General features: G+C 27.3%; 2 protein-coding genes across 4 annotated transcripts in view; one reads left to right on the forward strand and one right to left on the reverse strand.

The window, feature by feature from the left end:
* Nucleotides 1-9,502, reverse strand: part of LOC100201503 (probable serine incorporator) — a 35,508-nt gene extending 26,006 nt beyond the window's left edge. Inside the window, exons 1-2 of one of the 3 annotated variants that reach the window (XM_065795538.1) lie at nt 9,293-9,502; nt 301-404 (exon numbers count right to left, since the gene is read on the reverse strand). In XM_065795538.1, coding sequence (XP_065651610.1) covers nt 301-381 — 81 coding nt within the window. In that variant the 5' untranslated portion in view covers nt 382-404; nt 9,293-9,502. Of the gene's footprint in view, nt 1-300; nt 405-5,732; nt 5,814-7,675; nt 7,924-9,292 lie in introns of those variants that run through there. The other 2 variants (XM_065795540.1, XM_065795539.1) reach the window with 2 other exon arrangements.
* Nucleotides 9,503-9,753: 251 nt separating this feature from the next.
* On the forward strand, nt 9,754-21,515 carry LOC100205111 (polyadenylate-binding protein 4-like). Its single transcript, XM_065795537.1, has 7 exons — nt 9,754-10,219; nt 18,573-18,885; nt 18,985-19,216; nt 19,322-19,460; nt 19,595-19,905; nt 20,003-20,437; nt 20,570-21,515. The coding sequence occupies exons 1-7, from the start codon at nt 10,027-10,029 to the stop codon at nt 20,852-20,854; spliced, it is 1,908 nt and encodes a 635-aa protein (XP_065651609.1). The 5' UTR covers nt 9,754-10,026; the 3' UTR covers nt 20,855-21,515.
* The last annotated feature ends 1,595 nt before the right edge of the window (nt 21,516-23,110 follow it).

Consider the following 23,110-nt stretch of genomic DNA (forward strand, 5'->3'; position numbering starts at 1 on the left):
TTGTATAAAGAGGTTTTTTTTTGTATAAAGAGGCTTTTTTTTTTGTATAAAGAGGTTTTTTTTTGTATAAAGAGGTTTTTTTTTGTATAAAGAGGCTTTCTTTTATTTTTATAACTCAATTTACATTTAAACAGTCAAAATAAAACAAACAGACCAAAAAAAATATCAAAATCAAAACAAAACAAAAAGTGCATCCACCTATACTGTAGCCATGCTCCATCAACCTTGGAACGGTAACTATATATTTAAAAAATTAAGAATAATAATCAGTAAAATAAAACAATCTTAGAAAAAAGTTACCTGAGTTGCTACACAACCTCCAATAGAAGGTAAACAACTAGTTAATGAGGTACATCCTAATAAGCCTAAAACACCACCCATTGATCATTTAGTGTTAATCACGTCTAAATATAAAATTTAATAAAAAATAAAAAAAGGAAAAAAACCTTTTTAAGCAAAATGACGAGCTTCATCATTTAATTTGAACTTTACTTTATAAATATCTATAAATATCTACCAGTTTAATAATTAGTACTTAAATAGTAATAATTAGATAAATTTTTTAATGCAAATATAAAACTAAAAAAGAAAAAGAAAAAAAAAATTACAACTTTAATATAAATTTGGATTTAGCAGACATTGCTAATAAATAAATTTCTATTAAACTTAAGTAAATTAGTAAACATTTCCTTAAAATTCCTTTAAAATTCTCTTTAATATTTTTTTAAATTTACGTAAAATTCCTTAATAAAAATAAAGAAAAATACGAATTTAAAAAAGTAATGCGTCATTTCATGTGAAATCAGAGGATTTCATATGAAACGAACATGACTATGTCACCCTTATGTATGAGAACAGTTCATTTTTACTTTATATGCAGTTTAAAATAAATAAATGATAATGGAAAAAAAATAACTGAAATTCCATCAGTGCTTTAGATATGGTTATTTGAATTAATGCTGATTCAACTTTTTAATAATAATTTGATTAGACAACAAAGCAACTTCACATATGTGTACTTTTCGTTAAATTTTCTTCATTATCCTTTATTTATTGTGGAATACATATCAAGTAAAAATGAACCATTTCTGAAACAAAGGGCAAGAAAAAAAATTATTTTGGATGATTTTATATGGAATGACCCTGGCTTATAATTGTAAATCATAATTATTATTGATTATTTATAATTAAATATTAGGAATATATTAATAGCAAATCTAGAAAACATTATCAGAGAAAAATATAGCATTTGATATAAAAAAACTTATAAATTGTGTACCTGTACAACTATTTAGATTTATCTTACATAATTATTACACTTTTATTATAGATATGCAATAATTATCTTACATAATGATTATATATTTGCATAATTATTTAGACTTACCTGCATAATTACTTAGACTTATGTGAACCCTCACATCTAGATCCTCTGTGTAATATTTTTTTAATAGGATTTTAAAAAAACGTCACAATATAATAATATTAGCACAAAGACAAAATTTATTACCAACAAGGCTGCACGCAACCACTATTTAAGTCTAAAGTTACCAGAAAACAAAGGTTGTTGTTAAGGAGCAAGAAAGCAGACGACAGAAGACTTTAAATTGGTGAATGGTATAAGTTGGAAATAAAGAACTCCAATGCTTTGAATGAGAACTCCAATGCATTGGAATTGCATTGAAGTGAGATGAAAAAAACTAGATAAATAAAAGATTTTAGAGCATAAAGAGACAAATACATTATAAGAATGTGACTTAACTTTGAATGACAAGTCATGCAAGAGTGATTTTTTGTTGATAGATAATCAAATGCTGCTCTGGTATTGACCATTTTTTTAATATGTCTGAGCCAGCAGTGCATGTCTGGACACTGACTGAATGTCATTGGCTATAGCCAATATTGTTGAATATGGTAATTTTATTTGTTTTATGTAGTTATTTGATGAAGGTTTTATTTTTTTTATGTGCCATTAGGTCTATTTCGAGGGTTACAGATAAGGTTGGTAATGGGTCAGGGTTATTTACAGAAAACTTATTTTATCCCATGTTCAGGTGGTAAGATTTGATCTTTTAGTCATATTTGGTCAGTAGTTACTGATGATATGAATGAAATATCTTTTGGGTCATCTTCTTTTATGCAGGATGTCTTGGTGCTTTCGTATACATAATGAAAGTGGTTTTCTTTACCGTTATTTTTACATTCTTGTCGCATCCTCTGCAATTTAATTTGTTTGGATATGGTTTTGGAATCAAATGATTTTGGTGTGATGTGTTTTGATAGTTTGATTTTAGCTGGGCTACCCTGCTGTTTGTATTATCGCTTGTGTGTTGTAAATAAAGGGGCGCCTTCTCAGCGAACTCCATTAATGGACGTTCGGTCAGCTTTTTTAATATTGTTAATGAACTGATTTCCGTTAGAATTCCGTTTTGGTGTTTGGCGTTGTTGATTCCTGCTATTAATTGTGATTTGATCACATCCTTCAAATAATTGAATGTACATTTATAGGTTCAACAATCACATTTTCTAATAAAATCACAGAGCATTGCTTGTGATTTTATTCTTGCGATAAAATTTGTATTTGTTTTTCCATCAGACTGTTTCATTGAGAAGAATTGTTCTCTGTATACTTTAGGATGGATTGATTTAACGGAAACTGAAATTTTCTGGACCAAAAAAATTGAAAAGCATCTTGTTAACTGTTGCGCTGCAAGTCAGTTTTAGTTTGTTATACATATCTCTTGACTCAGTTAATTTTTAATTTCTTTATACCTCATCTATGAGTCAAGGAAAATTATCAATTTATTGTCTGAAATATCAGATTCTATGGATGGTCCATTGATTTCCAGTGGCGGTGTATTAAGACTGTTTGTTGAAGTTAATAATGAGATATTATTTTGATTTTGTGATGACATTATCATTTTTATCATTTCGGTCATTTGATTCTGCATATGCATATGTTGTTGTTGCATGTCTAACATCATTTGTAGAGCTTTTTTGCGGAAGTTTTTTAATTCAAATGTTGTTTCTGATTTAGGAGTTGCCATATTAATAAATAATTAAATCTCTTAATTTTTAAGTATTGCTTATTATAATTTAACTTTTAAATTTTTGTTTCGACTAAATCCTACTCATAGCCCCATGTATAATAACATATTTTTTAACATACACAATTGTTCTCTTCTCTAAAACTAGTTACATAAAATTGTAAACACAATAATTGTGTTTACAATTTTATGTAATTAAAATGAATGTCATACTGGATAATATGTAAACAATGTTAACTACATGTATGATGTATTATACATAAAACATAGAAGATGTGATGGAAGATATAATAGCTTGCTTGAGCATTGACTATGATAGCAGCAAAAAGAAGAGAACATACATTTTGACAATAGGCTAGAGGCTTAAGCTTGGCAGCAAAAGCAACTTAGAAACAACGACAAACAAAAAAGCATTCAATTTCTTCAGAAAATTAAAAAAATCAGATTCTAGCTAAACAGATCAACCAACTTAAAAAAAAGGTTTTCTGTGATAGCCACCAGAAGTTGATGCTTTACTCCTGAGTTCTTGAAGAGAGGTTTCTTAGTCAGAGGAGAAGCATTTAGTTTTCAATCAAGAACCCCTGTAGGCACTTTCAAGAACCTCCCTCCTCCATCAATTCCCACCTTGATAAATTCATTTGACTGAGGACCTCTGATCTAAACTAAGGTGTTTCTTAGAGCTTCAACATCTTAGAGCTTTAACATCTTTGTCAATGTGTCAGAAATTTCTGAGGTGACAAACAAATCAAAAAAATGCTTTCCAAGAGACTCAAATTTTTCTGTGAAGTTTTTTTTAACTATTTGCTAGAGAGCTACTTTGTTAAGTGTTGAAGCAAGCTTGTTCATCCCTCTGTTTAAAAGCGCAGTCTGGTTTTAAACATGTAAAAGTTGTTGAGCATTTTAGGTGAATGTAGCTGCTAGATAAAAGTTTTCTTTGTCTTGATGGCTCTGGAAAAAAAGGACTACATCAACAGTTTCTCATATTATAAAGTTTTCTTGTTGTAATAAAAGTGTCACTTAAACAAAAGCATATTAAGTATATGACAAAAAGAAAGTACTTTCACCTGGAGTAACTGGAAGATGCCTTCCTATTACTTGACTAAGACGCACAGTGCCATGGGGTGAAGAAACCTTGTTAGCTATTACAGAAGCAGCTACTCTTTCTGGTGCTTTTGTGTTTTGCAGAAACTTCAAGCAAGTCCTGTTGAAGCATTCCTTTTGTACAATTATGTGGAATCCCTCTTTCAATCAGTGAAAAGTCAAAGATCTACTCGACAGTTTTGCAGATACCAATTGAGACTCCTTGATCTTCAAAGTTGCTAGCTTAACAAAAAACTTCTTGACAGTGTTTAATCATAAATTCAGTCAGTTGCCTGTTACTTTTTTCAAACAGAGAAAACAGACAGTTTTTCTCTTGTAATCATGAGTTTTTGCTTGATTTGGCATTTTAAATAATTTTGCACTTGTATTTTGCTCAAAGGACACAACGAAACTGTTTGCAGGTCTTTCCTGGAACTTTAAAATTAATAAAAGGCCTTGGAACTCTTATTTAAACAAGTTGCTTATCTTTATTAGTAACTTATGACAAAAATATACAATTTATATGTAAAAAATGTTTTATTTCATTTGATTAATAATCTTGTCAATAGGCCAAAAAAATTTCAAATCAATTTATCCTTCACGGACAATGATGAAAGATTTCAAAACCAATTCTAATGTACTCCTACATACTTGTACAATCATACCCTTTAAGGTTTTTCTTGGGAAAAGAGGTTCGAAGTAAAAGTCATTTTGTAACACAATGTGTCAACAATTATTAATATAGGAATCTTAACTAGACTACAATAACTATTAACAGTAAACAACTCAATATTGTTTGGATTAAAACTCAACAACCATTTCAGCTGTCGCATAAAAGAGAACGCACTCAAGACCAGCTGTTTTAAGTGATCAAAAGGTGACAACTTTTTGTCAAGTCTGGAATATATAGTTATTTTGTCAGCAAATAGAGTCACCTTGTAAGATTTTCAGAAACAACATTAATATAGATGAAAAACAATACAAAGCCAAGGATAGAACCATTTGTATCCCACAAGTTACTGGAAATGAAAAAGAGTGTGGAGGACTTCAATACTGCAGCTAGAATAGAAAAACTCAATGATTTTAAAAACTTTCCAAGATGCATCATATGAAGCAAGTTTATGGAGTAGTCCAAAATGTTAGACTAAAACCTTTGATTTGTCAAGAGCAGTAGCCCTTGCTACAAATATAACAAAAAGTTATAATCATTGATGTTGAGTAATTGATCATTTAAATACATGTTCTAACTCAAAGCTAAAAACTAACATAAAAAAATGTAGACATGACAGAGAAAAATAAATCCCAAATTCATAATTAGTTAAAATTGCCTTTTATGAGCTAAAAAATAGTTTTCATGAGCTAAAAAATTTTTTTTGAAATGCAGCATACTTGCCATTTTTAAAAAGTTTTTATTCTAATTCTTATTATTTATAACTATAAGTAATCATTTAAAATATATATTTTTTAAATACATAGCCCAGTTTTTATTGCTATCAATATTAAAGTTTACTTACAGTTTTGAATTTAATTGAACAATTTTATTTTTAACATTATAAAAAAAAAAAAAAAAAAAAATTTAAAATTTTGCTATTTAAATGTACTTACATTAACTGAGACACAAGAAGTTATGTAATTAAATGTACATTTGTGATTCATTTATACATTGATTAAAACATATAAATAGCTGTGAGTATATAGAAAGAGGGTTAAGATTTGGATTAAGGTCAGATATCAATCAGAAACTATGGGCTTTATCAACTAAAAACCCATAAGTGCATTATGGGTTTTGGCATGGTTAAGGTTTAAAATGACTTTAATTTTTATTGGCAATAAAAACTAGTCTGTTTATATTGGCAATAAAAACTAGTCTGTTTTATTGGCAATAAAATTAGTCTGTTTATATTGGCAATAAAAACTAGTCTGTTTTATTGGCAATAAAAACTAGTCTGTTTTATTGGCAATAAAAACTAGTCTAATATAGAAATAATATAGAAAAGAGAATAGCTAACTATAAACATACATATAAAAGTCGTAACTTCATGTCAAAACAACTAATTTTTTTTAATGCAACACTATGTTCTTGGATTTTTTTTTATATTTTAACCATAGTACTTTATAAAAGATTATAACTCCTGAAATTTCAAGATCTAAATCTAAGTAAATCCTGAGTTGTGATTGTTTCAATTTTGACTAATATTATTGTTTCAGTCAATTTCTCTTATTTTAAAATTTATATTTTTAATTATAAAATCAAATCTTGAAAAAGGAAAAAGCTAAATATAGGTAACTTAGTTAACCTTCATGTGAAAAATTCATATACTCAACTTAAAAGCTCATATTTTAATTTTAAATATCCTTAAAATTAAAAATAACATCTCTTCCCCAGCAAAAAGTCAGGATGTGCAGTAAATTTTTTGAACTGTAAAATTTAAATTAGATCATTATATGATTGGTGTAAAGAATGACAAAATAATGCATTCTGCAAAACACATGGTTTTAAAGATAAATGAAAATTTGTATAACAAAATTAAATATACTATATTTAATTTTGTTTTAAATGTAATTTTATTTTTTTGCTATAATATACTTGGTTTTTTAAATGATTTGAATTATGGGTGTAAAATTCATACATTGTTATAACTATTGGATTTTCCTTTAAGCATTGCAAACTTTTACTGCTTTTGTTTGTTTTATTGCACCACCTTTTTTTTTTTAAACATCTTCACTTCCAATAAGGCAGCAAGCAAACACTACTAGAGTTGGAAGTAACTGGAAGAGAATAGATGAAGTTTATAGAGCAAGATAACGATTGACAAATCAGGATAACAAGATGAGGGAAGTGAATTCCAAAGAACTGATGTTCGACACAACTAACAATGCGATTAGATATATGGTTTCTAAGAAAGATTGGAAGAGTTGACCCTACAAGATGAAGAACAGATGACTTATTGAGTACATCATTATTCATAAATATAGGAAGATCTAGATTATTAGTTAACAAGATTTGCCACAACTGATTGCAATAAAAAAAATATCTATTTTCAGCATCTAATGAAAAATCTTTTAACTGATGGCATAGATTCAGAAAGTTTTTATAATGTTTATAATGCCCTCCACAATCATCAGAAAAGTAATACAATTTTAAAATTAAAGGTAGGGTTTCTTTAATATAGTTATATAAAATGGTTTGAATTTGATAAACAAAACAAGTGTCATAATTCATATCATCAGACATAAAACAAAATTACTTATGTAAAATAATGCCATTTACTTTATAGTATAAGACAACTGGGTTTACATCCAGTTCTCTTATACTATAAAGGTTTACAGAAATAATAACTTTAAATCTCATATTGAGCAACAAATTCATAACTGTCTGAAAAGTCACTAACTACAACACACTCTTTTTTTATGTAGGTTAACTTTTAAAATTCAAATATACTTTGTTAGAAATACACGAATGAGCAGTTTTTCAATACACTTCATCATAAACTCAACATAAAAAAGTTTTAACAGTTTTAATTTGTCCAATGAGGTCCTATCAGTACCTTGCCACTGGTTAAAACCTAATGCATCATCAAAATCAAGTTCTTTATAGTCTTTTACAAGAAATAAACATAGTTGATGTGCTTTTTGAATAGCATTTACACTAAAATCTTTTTTATAATCTTTTCTTTCTCTTGATATGACTCTTTCTTTAACTTTTTTGAGCAAATGTTTTTGCTATTTTTTTTTTTATTATTAATAGTGTCAATGGGAATGAAAGTATACCACATAAGGATCTAAAAACAGATCTAGTAAAAAAAGTGCTCAACTATATATTTTGCAGAAATAATTATTTCATGTTCAAAAATATACTAATATAATTTAAAATTTTTAGTTTAAAAAATATACTGCACAACTCAAGTTTTTACTGAGGCAAATACCCATTATTTAAATATTCAAAGTTAATTTTAGAGTACTTTATTATTAAACTATGAGCTTTAAACTGGTGTATTTAAATTTCTCACCTGAACATTAACTCTATAATTTATTTTTACCTTTCTTTTTTTTTTTTTTATAGATTTGAGTTTATAAGAAAAATGTTAATTTCATGAAAAATTTCAAGAAAAATGTTAATTGCAGAAATTGACCAACACTAATAGTAGCCATAGTTGAAACAATCACAACTTAGGAAATGCATAGATTTAAATCTTGAAATTTAGGGAAATATCATCTCTTGTAAAGTACTAAATTGAAAATATAAAGAGCAATCAAAATGACCTGGTTGTTTTAATATGAAATTACTCTTGACATTGAAATAAAAGAGTAAGAATAAAAAGATTAAAATCAAAAGAAAAACGTAACAGCATTAAAGCCTTAAAACTAGATTTTATGACTAAAAAAAAATGTAAAACTAAAATATATAAAAATGATAATTAAATGCTAGATGAAAAATTTTTTTTTTAAATAGACAGAAATAAGGGTATTTTTTATGGTAAAGCTACAGTTAAGAGGTCTAAAATAACTTTATTTTTTTGCTTGTTACGCTCTTGTCAGTGGAGACTTTTTAACCATAAGGAATATTTATTGGCTTCACTACATTCATAGACTATTTTACAGCTTGTTGCTACAAGAGAATGTGCTACTAAATCAACTAAGGGTTTAGCATTAAGCAGCTATCTTTATTATTATTATTATTATTCCAACAAATATTGCTTATGTTAAAAAAGTCTCCACTGACAAGAGTACAACAAGTGAAAAAATAAAAAATTTATAGCCAAGTATGCCACATATGTATTATAGCCAAGTATGTATTATAGCAAAAAAAATATAATTACATTAAAATTTATATAAATGAAAAAATAAACATTTTAGGCCACTTAACTGTAGTATTATATTTTCCATAAGTGAGTTATGGAAAATAAGATAGGAGAATAAAAATCATGCAAAACAAAAATAACTCAAAAAAATAACAAGCTAACAATAATGCTAACGGTACGTTACGTTATACATATAGTATATCGTAACGAAACGTTTATATATTTCTATTTGACCAACACTAATAGTAGTATGATTATCATACTACTATTAGTGTTGGTCAAATAGATTCTTATCATAATGATAAGAATAATTAAATTCTTATCATAATTATAAGAATTAATATATAATAATAATTAATTTACCATATGTTGAAGATACTATATTGAGGTAAAAAAAATTATTCCATTTTTAATTTAATAAAAAGGCATCTAATTAAACTAAAACCAAATAATTTTATAAATAATTTTGAGAAAAACTGTTTGAAATTAACTGATTAAATTTCTGTTTTGTTAAATACATCAACATTGTTTTGCTATTATAAGTTATACTTTACAAGTTACACTTGAGTCGTTAATTTAACATATTGCAGAACGTTGTCAAACGGCCAGGAACTCGTACTCTCCTCCTTGAGAAACATATAATTTTTTTTTTTTTTTAAAGTTTTAACGTGAAATATATATCTTAAAAATTATTTATCTTTTTAATGAAAATTTCATTTTTTGAATAAAATTTCTTTCTTCAGTAATTCTAGTTAGAACAAAAATAAAATGTTTATAATTTATTTATTTTCATTCATAATAATGATGGAAAATCATTACCAGTCCCCCATAAAACACCATGTGTGGAATCAGCATTATCATGCGTTCTTTTCCTAGCAGTTGCTGTTACGCTAACCTTGTGTTAACTTGTAGGCTTGGGGTTTGTCGTCGCAACGACTCCTAAACTACATTTAAATGTTATAAAAAATATTAAAAAAAAAAACTAAAAAACTATTATTAAAAATACAAAAAAAGAACGCATTAACTCATTAGATTGCTTGTTATTATATATTATTGTTTTGACAAAACGAAGTACTGAGCTACGTTTTTAAAACAAAATGCAGTCAACAACGCAGAATTACCCGATTGCTTCTTTATATGTTGGTGACTTAAACCCTGATGTCACAGAAGCAATGTTATTTGAAAAGTTTAGTCAAACTGGTCCTGTGCTTTCAATTCGTGTTTGTCGGGACTTGGTTACAAGGCGTTCCTTGGGTTATGCATATGTTAACTTTCAACAACCAGCAGATGGTAAGACAGTATTTATAAACAGTTTTTTCTGATTCTATATTTTAAAAGTTTACCTTTATACTATTGCACATTTTATTTTTAAATGTTTCATATGCAGACAATAAATTACAGGTTAATGCTCTTTTCTTAAAGTCATTGTTATTGAAAATCATACTCTTATCACTACCTATAATAATATAATTACCATTGAGTCAGAGAATGATTTTAGTAAATATTCAATATTTATTAATTAGTTTCAGGCTCTAAACGTGTTTTTCAGAGTCAGAAATACAGGTTTGTTTAATCATATACATACACAGTATATATACGTGAGTAATAATTTCAAGTTGTTTGAATATTATACTGTTATAAATCTGTGGAAAGAAGATCAATACAGTATTTTAAAGGTGAATAAATGGAACATTTCTGTCAAAAGTAATGACAGTTACCTATTTTTTAATATAAATTGGTGGATGAAACTAATCAAAATCAAACTTTTCTCAAATAAAATGGTCATCACCTTGTCAATTCTTATCGAAATACGAACAACTTGGTTTCTATAAATTGTGAGAAGAGGGCTACCAAAACACCAGATCCGTGTGAAACTAGACATTTTTTTTCATAAAAAGTGTTGTTTTTGAGTATAAATTTTAAAATACAATTAGTGATTATAATTTTATACTAATAACCTATATGAAAGGTGTGTGTTAAAGCTGAAGATAAATATGGTAGTGATAGCCTAACACACCATATTAAAAAATATTTGTTTTTATTAGAGATGTTCAGTAACCAGTTTATGCATAGTCTCTGGTTCCATGTACTCAAAAAAAAAATACAGGATACCAGGCACCAGGTCCATTTTAAAATTAGAGTAAAAGCTTAGGAAGTTTCTATCGCTGAATTGTTTTTTCAAAATAATACTGATCAATTTGCACTAATTAGGGTTGTCTGAATATATCAAGTTTCATATTAATAAACAACTATGTTTACACTCAAGGTCACAAAAAAAATCCAATCTAGCAGTTAGAGTTTAGGTTCAGAACCCAGAGGTCCAAGGTTTGATGCCAGCTCTAGCCCAATAAGCAACATTGACAAAGAAGGAAGTGTGAACTTCCTAGTTAAATGCTCATCCTCAGCGCTTTGTGATAAGACTGTAAGGACTTCTGGGATTACCTTAAAATCTACACACAAAAAATTTACATTATACAAACTATTTAATAACTTGTTGTCCATAAATATTCTCTCTCCCTCAGGTGTGTAAATATTTGTAATTACATTTAACACTATCAAATTAAAAAATATTGTCTGTGTAACTAATTTTTATTTTATAATTGGTATTATATATAATATATCACTAATATGCGCTGAATTATCAAAAGTTGTGAAAATTAGAAGATCAAGTGATATATCTATATCAGGGTGTCTGCCAAAATCAGGTTAAATTTTGGAAAAATCAGGGGAAATGGCTCTTAATCAAACTTACAAAACTACAGTAAGTCTGAAACTTTCATACCTTACATGTTTATTGTAAACAGTTGTTTACTTAAAACTATTGTAAATGAAAACTGTATTTAAAAATGAATTATGTAACTATTAGATCTAAGTATTTCATTTAAAGCTTTGTTAAAAACTCTCGTAAAAAAATTATCTCACACAAATAAGTTAATCAAATACTTTCTTTTTATTCCTATTCTCTAATTATTTATCTAATTTCCATAAAGATCCATTAAACCAGTTTCCTTTTTGCAACATATTCTGATCATTTTGCAAAAAAATATTTTAAACAGTATTTTAAGTGAGTTGCATCTATAATGAGTAAATAGGACTTGGTGGTTATCGACTCCATAACAATCTTAAATTTATATCAAGAAAATTATTTTGGTTGAAGTTTAAACTTTAAAGCAATCCTGTTTATAATAGTTCATAATTTAAGTTAGTATCAAAACAAATAGTTACAGCACTTGAGGTTTATATTTATTAAAAATTTCTTTTAAGATATCTGGTGTAACAAAGTGGCTGATTCTGGGTACCCAGTAAAACAGCCAAGTTACTGAGTGTCGAGGTCTAAACTATGGCACATCACTAGTTTTAATGCATATTTTTATCCTTATTAACATAAGGAAAATTAGTATACAATATAAAAGTTATTCTGCCCAAGTCTTTAAATTAAAACATTTATTTTGATTTATAGGAAATTAAAAATATTTTGAAATAATTGAGTAGAGATGTGTAACTAAAATATTCTACAGCTACTACAGTAAAAATAAATTAACAGTAGTTGTGTTAATGTGCTACATTAATTGACCATTTAACTACTTTCTTTTTCTATAAATTTTTTTGTAATTGTGGATAAAAAAATATTTGTTATTATATCTATTTGAATTATTTTCCACCTTAGTAAGACAAGTAAAAGTCATTTTAAAAAGCTCTCCATCAATGAAGCATAAACTTTTTCTAAACAGTTTAATTATAAATGTTTGGTTCAAAGTCTGTCTGAAAAACACCATATAATAAAAAGCTTCATGCTCTGTCAATATAAAGTATTTTTACCCATAGTCCAGTGAGAAGTTTTCCAAATACTGCAAACCTGTTAGTTTGATTGTGGTTGTAATAGAAAATGCTGCTCGAAGAGTTGCTTTCAAAATTTAACACTTAACTGCTCCATTCAAAAAAAATTATTTAAAATCAGTGTGTGCCAAAAGAATGTGAAGGTTATTTTTTACGATACCTCCAAATTATACTTAGTTGCTAATTTGTTGTTTAAAAAAATTTTTGCTGATCACTTTTAATATCTTAATTCTCATTTTGTTTATAATGAAAATAACCAAGGTTAACCAATAAACCAAATTAAAACCAAGTTAAAATAACCAAGGTTCAGCCATTTCTGAACAATTTGCGACTCATTCTCTAGAGACCTCATTGCTAAACAGATACTATTTATTACTATTTTTACACTTTTCCATTGGTTATAATGGTTAAAAATGACTGTTAATCTTATTAGTTCTAAAAAGATCTGTTATTAACATCTTAAAAACAATTTAACACAAAAAAATTATTGGTAGGAAATTATCTAATTGATTTTATTATCTATTTAAAATTGTCTACAATTTTTATTTGTATTAAGATGGTAAAAATGATAGTTTTTATCATTAGTTATTTCTCCAGGTGCTACGTACTTTGTTTATAATAAGATTGTTAACAGCGGCTCTGTCTGACAGAGCCACTGTTACCAATCTTATTTAAATTTTTAATTTTCAAATTAATTCAGTTTAAATTTTTTTTTTTCAAATTAATTCAGTTGCAAGGTTTGTTAAGCTGCACGTATTTTTTTAATGGTTTTCAGAATCAGCTGTTTTACAAGGTAGTTGGTGTATTGCATTTGCTGAGCATTTATGAATGCCAAATAAATTTTTTTCGTTAAGAGCGCTTTGTTTTATAGCATCAAACCCAAGAGTAAATTGCTAAGTTGATAAGCTGCTAAAATAGTTTTAAAATGTTTTTCATTATTTAAAGTATATGTTGTCATTGTCTTGTTTTCATTTGTTGCATCTTGTAATGTAATTGCATGTAATTAAACACAAGATAAGTAATATATGTAAAATGATTTGTTAAGATTATCTTAACATTTACTAGTTGTCGCATCTTGGAAAGACTCTTTGTTATTTATATTATTAAAGAGTCTTTTTATTCTCTGAAAAAACTGTTAATCTTGTTAGTACTAAGAGTCTTTTTTTAAAAAAAAATGGTTAAACTTCAAAAAGCAATTTAATGAACAACAAACAATAAGATAAATTAAAAAATAAGATGTTCTTGGACTTTAACATTTTTTAAATACAAGTAAGGATCTTTTAAGATAATTTATGTAAATTTAGAATTAGTAAATTTAAAAGAAAGAAGAATTTTTAGTAATCTTAATACCCAAGTATACTAGATATTTTGGCGTTCTATTTAAATTTATTTGCTGCCCTTGTGCAGTGACCCAATCTCACTCTGCCCCTTAAACGTCTTTGTTGCCTATTTAAAATAATTCTAAAATAGCATAATGCAATTAAAAATCAAACTATCATTCAATTCAACTGAAATTGGCGAGTCGAGCTGTTGGGCTTTTAAAAACTTTCTCATTTAAAAGCTATTGATTTAAAATTTTTGATGTTGTTGTTTTTGTTTTTTTGAATTCATTATAGAATTTAAATACTTGAATTTAACATTCAAAAACTATCTGTGCAACAGTCAAAAGTTATGTTTAAAATGTAATATATTTAAAGTTTTTTTTTCGCATAGTATAAACTAAAATAAATATAAAAGAAGAAAGCGTGCGTAAGTAATTGTTTAAACTTTTAAAAACTGCATTTAAACACAATGTATGCAATTAAAATAGATCAAATTTATTCAAATTTTAATTGCAAACAATTGACTTAAATTCTTGTTTTTTCTTAACTGTATCGCCCAAAGAAAAAAAGTTATCTAAATATGTAAATAGAAAACTTAGTATTGCTTAATATATATAACAAGTTAAATAATTTTGGTTTAATGTTAATGAAATATAAAAATATTTATGTTATTAATATAAAAGTAAAAATTGTTTCAGAGATACTTATGTGTCTAAAAAATGTTGAATTTTTCTACTGTTTGAACCTTATTTTGCTTTAACTTTCTTTTTATTTTATTTTTTATAATGCAGTGACTTTATTTTATATTCGCCACACCTAAATTCTCAATATTGCTGCATAAAAATTTTTTCTTCGCTAATACCCTTACAACTGTCTCCCAAAATGACATCAAGTAAAATAAAAATCAGGTACCAACAGTTTAACAGTAATTTCATCCTAGAAATACTAAGTTTTTAACAGCTACAAGGCCTATAAATGTATTCATAAACCATTCAGAAATAAAGTTAAACTCTCCTAGTTTCTAAAATAATCTGTTCATAATATAGTTTAATATGTGCATTTGACCGCAAGCCACACATTTTATTAGATTTAATCTAAAACTCCCCCACTCTTATCTTCACTTCACCCCTCCTCCTTGTATTGAGCACCCTAGAGTACTATTAAACAATTGTTAAGGCTCTAAATGCGTATCTACTCCCCCTGCCCCCTTTTTTTTTATCTATCATGATGAAGAAAATTTTATCTTGCTTTAGATTGAAAAGGTTTTTTTTTGTTTGTTTGTTTTTTTTTAGACAAAAAGTTTTAATTCAATGTTAAAGTTGAAAAAATACACCAAAAACGCCAATATTTATCATCTTTATTTGAAACATAATAATAATTATTAAAAATTATTAATAATTAAAGCATAACATTAATACTTGATAATTATGTGCAAATAATGAAAATTTTAAAAAATTTGTACTTTATTTTAATTAAATGCCACTTTTTATACAGTAGTTAAGCGATATAAATTAGTGTCAAAAATTGATTTTGAAGGATTACATCAAATAAATTTACTCGATCATTAAATGTCATTTAAAATCTTAAAATTATCAAGTTTAAAATAGATCATAATTTTATTGACTCGTCATAATTTCCTTTTTCAAAAGTAGTACTATCTTAAAACTGCAGTTTATCATTTAGATTATGCTCAAGTTTGTATCAATGGTATAATTTTACTCTTAATTTTTTTATTATTAATATTAATATATAATAGCGCTATATTCAAACACTATTTTATAATCTTTTATTTCACTTAACCATTACTTTTCATCAAGACTTCTCCACAAATTTGATTTTTATTTATTATGTCATCAATATATTCACTTAGTGCTGTTTATTTAATAATGCTCTTTTGGGACACTGGTGATAGTATTCAGGGTGAGCCGCTGGTGATAGTATTCAGGGTTCAAGTGCTTCTCAGAGAGATTTGTTTTTAAGTTTTAATATTACTTTTCTGGATAGTCATTACATTGTTGCTCACATTATTTGTATGCTTTTACAAATGTTTATTTAATTAAACCTTTTTGTATGCAATTATTTGTAACAAGGTTGCGAGTTCAATATCTACTCAGGTTGCTTTTTTTTTATTTATGTATTTGCATTGTTTATGATGTTTATGCCAATATTGTAAATTAATATTTGTTATATATAATTTATATATATACCGGAGCTATTCTAGGAAAAAAATTTGAGCAGCAGTACCCGTCCAAAAATTTTTTGAGGAAAGTATTTAACCAACATTGCTTGCTACCTAGAAACTTAATCACAAATCTTCCTCTTGTTTCTTGTGGCCTAAACGCTGTTTAATAATACTATTGCAACATAATAACAATGCTGCATAATAATTATTTGCATTGTTAAATACCATTTCTCATTATTTAGACTAAAAAGTGGAAAATTAAAAATTTGCTACAAAGTATATTTTTTTATTTTTTAGGTGCTATAAAGTAAAAAATATGCTTTTATAAAAAAATAAAATTTAATCCATTAAATTTAAGTTTGACAGGCATGCACAAGATTTATTTTGAAACAGACCTATCAAGCTTTGGTTTACTGAACTATTTAAATCAAAAAGTTAATTTTCCAATTTTTAGTACAACAGATTATTATTTAATAAATGTTCTTGCTAAACCTTATTGCATACAAATAAGTTTAATCTTTAATTTCAAAAGAAACTTTACATGGAACTATTTAATTTTTGTAAATTATCTATTTTAATTTTATTTCTGTTAATTTATGATTGAGTAATAAGTTTGATTAAACTTTAATTGCTGTTAATTAGAGCCAATGAAAAAATGCTCTTTATAAGAATGTCTTTGTAAAATAAAATTTATTATATTTAATATTTTTAATCTAATTTCTACTTGTAAAATTAGACTCAATATATTAAATAATTATCTTTACTTAATGTAGAGGCCCAGCAGTTTAGTCGAGGTTCATGTTTCAGGCTTAAAAAGTTAAGAGATAATTGTAACCACAAAGAGTACCCTCCATGGCTGTATAGGCCCTCAGGGAAGGTGAAAAACTATATATAATCTTTAAGAGTTATTTCTTGTTATATGATATGTTTATAAATATAAATTGATTTCGATAAAAAAGGCAGCAAATAGCTATTTTTAAAATATATTTTGACATAATAATATATTATTATATTAAAATATATTTTAAACATATACACTGCCTCTTTTTTATTATTGAATACAATTTTTATGTGTGTTTATATATATGAAATCAAAGGCATATTAAAAATAGCAAAGATCAATCATCAGTTATAAATGATAAAAGCAAAGTAATGTGCTAAATCTACATCTGGTGGAAGTAAGAGACTGTCTCAAATGTCTTTATATATTATGAAAGTAATATGATATAAAAAAATATATCATGTATTAAATATGTTAACTATTTTTTTTTTCAGAAATATTCTATTTACTTAACAACCCTTAGGTAACTCCTGTATGGCAAAAAATTATAATCCAGAACACTATTTGTAAAAGAAAAAAATTCAGTTCCCTAGGTATATAAAAACAAAAACAGTATTAATTTTTATCAAAAATAAATATCTTCTGAAGGCCTTAAGATGCTAGTAAAGTCTTATTGTATAGTGTAGTTATTGCAAACTATCTTTAATTTGATCTGCAAATGATCTATGATATGACCTACACATAAAAATTCTTATTTTACAATATTTATTTTCATTTATCATTTGTTTACAAATATTTATTTACAAGTATTTCTTTTTTTCTTTTTTTTTTTTTTTCAAAGTATTATTACATTACTATAATTCAAAGCTTACATATCAATAAAAAATATTTTTAGACTCTTGAGATTCTTAATTACATAAAGTGCATTTATATTTCCCAAAAGTTAATTTTTCACTGGTTATAAAATGTTTTCTAAATGGTGTAAGCAAAGCAAAATATTAAATAGATGATTGTTTGTTTTATAAACTTATTTCAAAAAAATGTTAAAAATTATATCTTGGATAGAATGCAACTGTTAGTGCATGAAACCTAAGTAAACGATTAAAAACAATAAATTTGAATAAAAATTAAAAAGAAAGCTTTTGATTAGCAGAGAGCAAGCCAAGAATACGGTGAGAAGAGTCTCTTGCCACTTTCACCTAATTAGTAATAGAACCTTTTAGTTATAACAGTTAAAAAGTCAGTCTGTTGATAAGATCCTCTTGGTCTACTGCAGATTTTATAGCTACAGTAACAAAAGAGTTTTAAAAAAACTTTGAACATATATAAATGTATTTTAAAATGTTTTATGTCTTTAATACAGTTTAGTAAATTTTATCTAATAACTGGTTTTAAAAATATGCCTTAATCTTAGAACAATGTTTTCAAATTCAGTAAATTGTTTAAATAAAACTTGTATTGTAATAAAAGTGTATTTTATTTAGCTTCTGTTTTAATAGAATTGCTTTAACTTTTTTTTAGCTGAACGAGCAATTGACACAATGAACTATGATCCTATCAAAGGACGTCCTTGTCGTATCATGTGGTCACAGCGCGATCCAACTCTACGACGCTCTGGTGTTGGAAATATTTTCATTAAAAACCTAGATAAAAACATTGATAACAAAGGCCTTTATGATGCTTTTAGCGCTTTTGGTAATATTCTGTCTTGTAAAATAGCTGTTGACGCAAAAAATGTTTCTAGGGGTTATGGGTTTGTTCATTATGAAACAAAAGAAGCTGCTCATGAAGCTATTGCTAAAGTCAATGGAATGATGTTAAATGACAAGAAAGTGTATGTTTTTAAAATATATTTTAAACAAACAAACAAAAAATCAATGTGATTGTCTGTATATAGTTTTGGTTGTTATACCTTTTTGTTTTTGTATTTTAGCTTTGTTGGGGAGTTCATGTCAAAGCGCGAACGTCTTGAAAAACTTGGTGATCAGGCCAAAAAGTTTAAAAATGTGTTTGTCAAAAATTTTGGCGATTCATTAGATGAAGAAAAACTAAAAGAAATGTTTGGCAAGCATGGAGAAATAACAAGTTGTGTTGTCATGGCTGAGTCTGGCAAGAGTAAAGGTTTTGGTTTTGTTGCATTTGAAGTGCCTGAAGCTGCTGAAGCAGTTAGTTTTTTTTTGTTTGAATATATATAATATTTAAAGCAATAATAATAGAGATAAGTTTTAATTGATGTTTTTCCAAAATCTTTAACTTTTAAAACATAATAGGCTGTAAATGAACTTAATGGTCTTGAGATAGATGGGAGAAAGCTTGTGGTTTGCAGAGCTCAAAAAAAAGCTGAACGAACAATGGAATTAAAAAGCAGGTTTGAAGCACAGAAAATGGAAAGAATCAATCGATATCAAGGTTAGACTAACAATAAAGTCTTATAATATTATTTACTATATTTATGCAATATTAGAATGTGATAAAATCATAAAATAACATAAAGTCCTGTAGGATGAATTGAACTGTTCAAATGTTGACTTTTATATGTATAGGTGTTAATTTGTACATTAAAAATCTTGAAGATGGTTTAGATGATGAGCGATTACGATCAGAATTTTCTACTTATGGCACTATAACAAGTGCCAAGGTTATGAAAGATGAAAAAGGTATTTCAAAAGGATTTGGATTTGTTTGTTTCTCTTCTCCTGATGAAGCAACTAAAGCTGTTACTGAAATGAATGGTAGAATTTTGGTTACAAAACCATTATATGTTGCACTAGCTCAACGCAAAGAAGAAAGACGTGCGCAACTCTCTACTCAGTTTTTACAGCGTGTTAATCCGCTTAGATATAATGCTTCTGGAGTAGGCTTCTAAAACTTTTTCATTAAATAATTTCTTTTTTTTTATAAGTATGATTTTTATAAGTCTTGTAATATTTCTTTTTTCTTTGCATTTTAAGACAATGCCTCAAGCTGGTTATTCATTTCAAGCTGGTCAACCCGGTTTTTACATTCCAACTGTGCCAACAAATCAGCGTCCATTCATTACACAATCTGTTAATCAAATCACTCGTCCGCGTTGGCAAAACCAGGCACCGGTGCAACAAATTCCAGCTAATACTCAATATGCCTCTCATGTTACTCAGCTTAGAGCTGGTGCTGCTCCACCAAGACCAAGGCATCAAGGTACTTCTAATGTTGCTCGTCGTGAGCCTGCTCCATATCAACCTGGTATGGGAGCTCGAACAATGCCAAGTCAACAGGTTCCACTTCGACCTAATGTTCCAGCAGTCTCGCAACAGCGTACGACATATAAATATAATGCTAACACGCGAAACCAGTATCCTGCCGGTCAAATGATAGGACAGCCTGATCAAGCTGCTGCTATAATTCAAGTAAAAATATTTTTAGTAATTCGAGTACTCGTACTTTATTAGTTAATGATTATCGAGTATAAAAATCCAGTTTTTCTTAATATTTTGTTTGTAAGTAAAATTAGTTTGTTGATATTAAATTGTGACATTTAGGGTCCAGATCAGCTAACTTCGACTATTCTTGCAACTGCTACACCTACAGAGCAAAAGCAGATGATTGGTGAACGTCTTTTTCCCTTAGTGCAAGAATTTCAACCTCATTTAGCTGGTAAAATTACAGGTATGTTATTAGAGATTGATAACAGTGAATTGCTTCATATGTTAGAGTCACGTGATTTACTTCGTGCTAAAGTGGAAGAAGCCGTACAAGTTTTGCAAGCACATCAAGCTAAAGAGGCTGCTGCTGCAGCAGCTGGTACAGCTGTTGATAAAATATAGATTATTTTATGAACAAAAGTATGCAACCATATAATAGAATAGTCACTTTTGCAAACAAGTTTCTTTTCAACAAACTTACTGTCTTGGGATCTTTATCTAAACTAAAAGCGTTTTGGGGTTCAAATCATTTTTAGTTTGTGTAAGAATTTTTAAAGGTATATAAGTTTTTTAAGCTATAAATGTTTTGAGTTTCAAAACATTTTACGACATGCCAATTTGTAAGCAATAGTGACAATTTTTTAATAACATTTTTTAAGACAAAGTACTAATAAAAATCTATCGATTAATGTTATGTTTAATACTAACAACTCAAAATCGTTTGCGAAAAAAAATCCTAATCTTTTAATAGTAAACTTAATTTTAAATAACTAGTAGATAGTTATGTTAATAAATCTTGCCCTTTTTATAGTGTACTTTTGTGTAATCTTGCTTTTTCTAGTCTTAGAGGATTTTATTTTTTACGCGAATATTGGTCGTGAAAAGTGTGCGTCCGGATATCTATTCCCTTGATAAGTACGTTGTTTCTCTAATATTTTCAGAGAAGAATGTTTGAATTTATAGAATTAAGACCAATTTACACTCGGAAATGTCGAATCTATTAGTAAATGTTTATGTGAAAGCATACTCGTGTTTCATAATATGAAAAATATTAATATCTAAATGTCAGTTGTTTTTTAGTTACTTTTTTTTTTTACCCTAATTTGTCTGAGAAATAGATTTTTATTAATCTTGTTAAAGTTAATTTACCTCTATTAATATTGAGTTTATCAGTAGTGCCCGTTTCTGCGTGTTGGGCATTCATGGCAGCCCAACACGCAGAAGTAATGGTGAATCTTAACACTTTATATTGTTAAAATACAATGCAATATTTCGCTTATGCGACTTCATTTCTCTATCGTTTTTATTTTGCCCTTCGTTAAATATTACAAAAAACAACAATATTAGAAATTCCCGGCGGGAGCAAGAAGACTTATCACCGAGCCCACTCAAATCTTGTTTTTCAATGTATTACATAAAAAATGATAAACCTACAAAACTTCAGCTGTAAAATAAACTTATGCCATCGATCTTCCAGCGGACAACTTCTAAGCTCATAGGATTTTTAGAGTATTATTGGAATGGATATAATTGTATTTAAAAAAAATGTTTTCACTCTTAAAAAATGTCAGCTGTTGCCTTAGTTACAAAATCTTAATGGCGAAAGTCAAATTCTTGAAATTTGGAAAGCTAATTCCCTTGCGTTGGTACACTATTTTTCAATGAAACTTTCTTACATCAAATGCGTGCTATAAACCAAAAAAATTGAAATATTATTTCGGGAAGAATGACTTTTTGAGTTCTTAAAAAATTAACAATATTTTTCTATATTTTCAGCATAAAATTGAACTTTAGGCAAGTTAATCACAGACAATGTAAAGTGTTTAAATCAAACTTTTGGTTTATTGCATGAAACAATCTATTACGTGTGTTGTGTGAAAATATCACCTCAAAAGCTATAATAGAACCAAAGTTACCACATTTCTAAATTCTATTAAATTCGGAAAAAATGCAATATGAGAAAATCAGCAAAACGTAAAATATTTTGTAAATAGAATTATAGTAAGATTACTTTTTAAAGTTTTTTAATTCTAAGCATAATAAAATCAATTGAGAAGGTGTTTTGATAATGGAGGTTTATACAACATCTACATTATCTATAATTTTATATAAAAAGACCATCACATGAAAAACTTTTTTTATCAAATTAACGATATATAACTAAAAATAAGAAAACAGCATATCCAGAATAAAAAAACTAAATAAAATAAAAAACAACATCTTTAAAATTAACTTAAAAATAATCCTGCTGTATAGGTTTTCGTTTTGCTTTTTTTTTATCAACTTTTTGTTTGTTTTTTTGTCCTCTAATTTGACGACGACGGAGAATATTTTTAACTTCATTATGTTTTATAGAATATTTAATCCTTTTGGTATTGATTTTATCACACCCAAGATTGGTGTAAAATCCTGGAACCATATTTAGTCTTTCATACAAATTAATAACAGCTTTAGCTCCAATGTTAAAATTAAAATGAAAACAGTAAGTTGAAATGCAACTTACTGTTCCATTTAACGATGAAAATCCTCGTCTTTTCCAGGTGCCATCATATGACACAGGTACATCAAAAAAATTATTCTGTGATTGATTTTTGGATAACTCTTTTAGTTCTTGAGCTGCATCATCCATAGTTTGAGTGGCAATAAACTTAACACTTT

The sequence above is a fragment of the Hydra vulgaris genome, chromosome 04, assembly GCF_038396675.1.
Source record: "Hydra vulgaris chromosome 04, alternate assembly HydraT2T_AEP".
Taxonomy (NCBI): Eukaryota; Metazoa; Cnidaria; class Hydrozoa; order Anthoathecata; family Hydridae; genus Hydra; species Hydra vulgaris.

What these genes read in the sequence shown, in the direction of transcription:
- LOC100205111 (XM_065795537.1), top strand. Translation starts at nt 10,027, where the DNA reads ATGCAGTCAACAACGCAGAATTACCCGATTGCTTCTTTATATGTTGGT. An exon ending in TGCCTGAAGCTGCTGAAGCA is followed by an intron (nt 19,217 to 19,321) that starts GTTAGTTTTTTT and finishes AAAACATAATAG; the next exon opens with GCTGTAAATGAACTTAATGG. An exon ending in AAGCTGCTGCTATAATTCAA is followed by an intron (nt 20,438 to 20,569) that starts GTAAAAATATTT and finishes TGTGACATTTAG; the next exon opens with GGTCCAGATCAGCTAACTTC.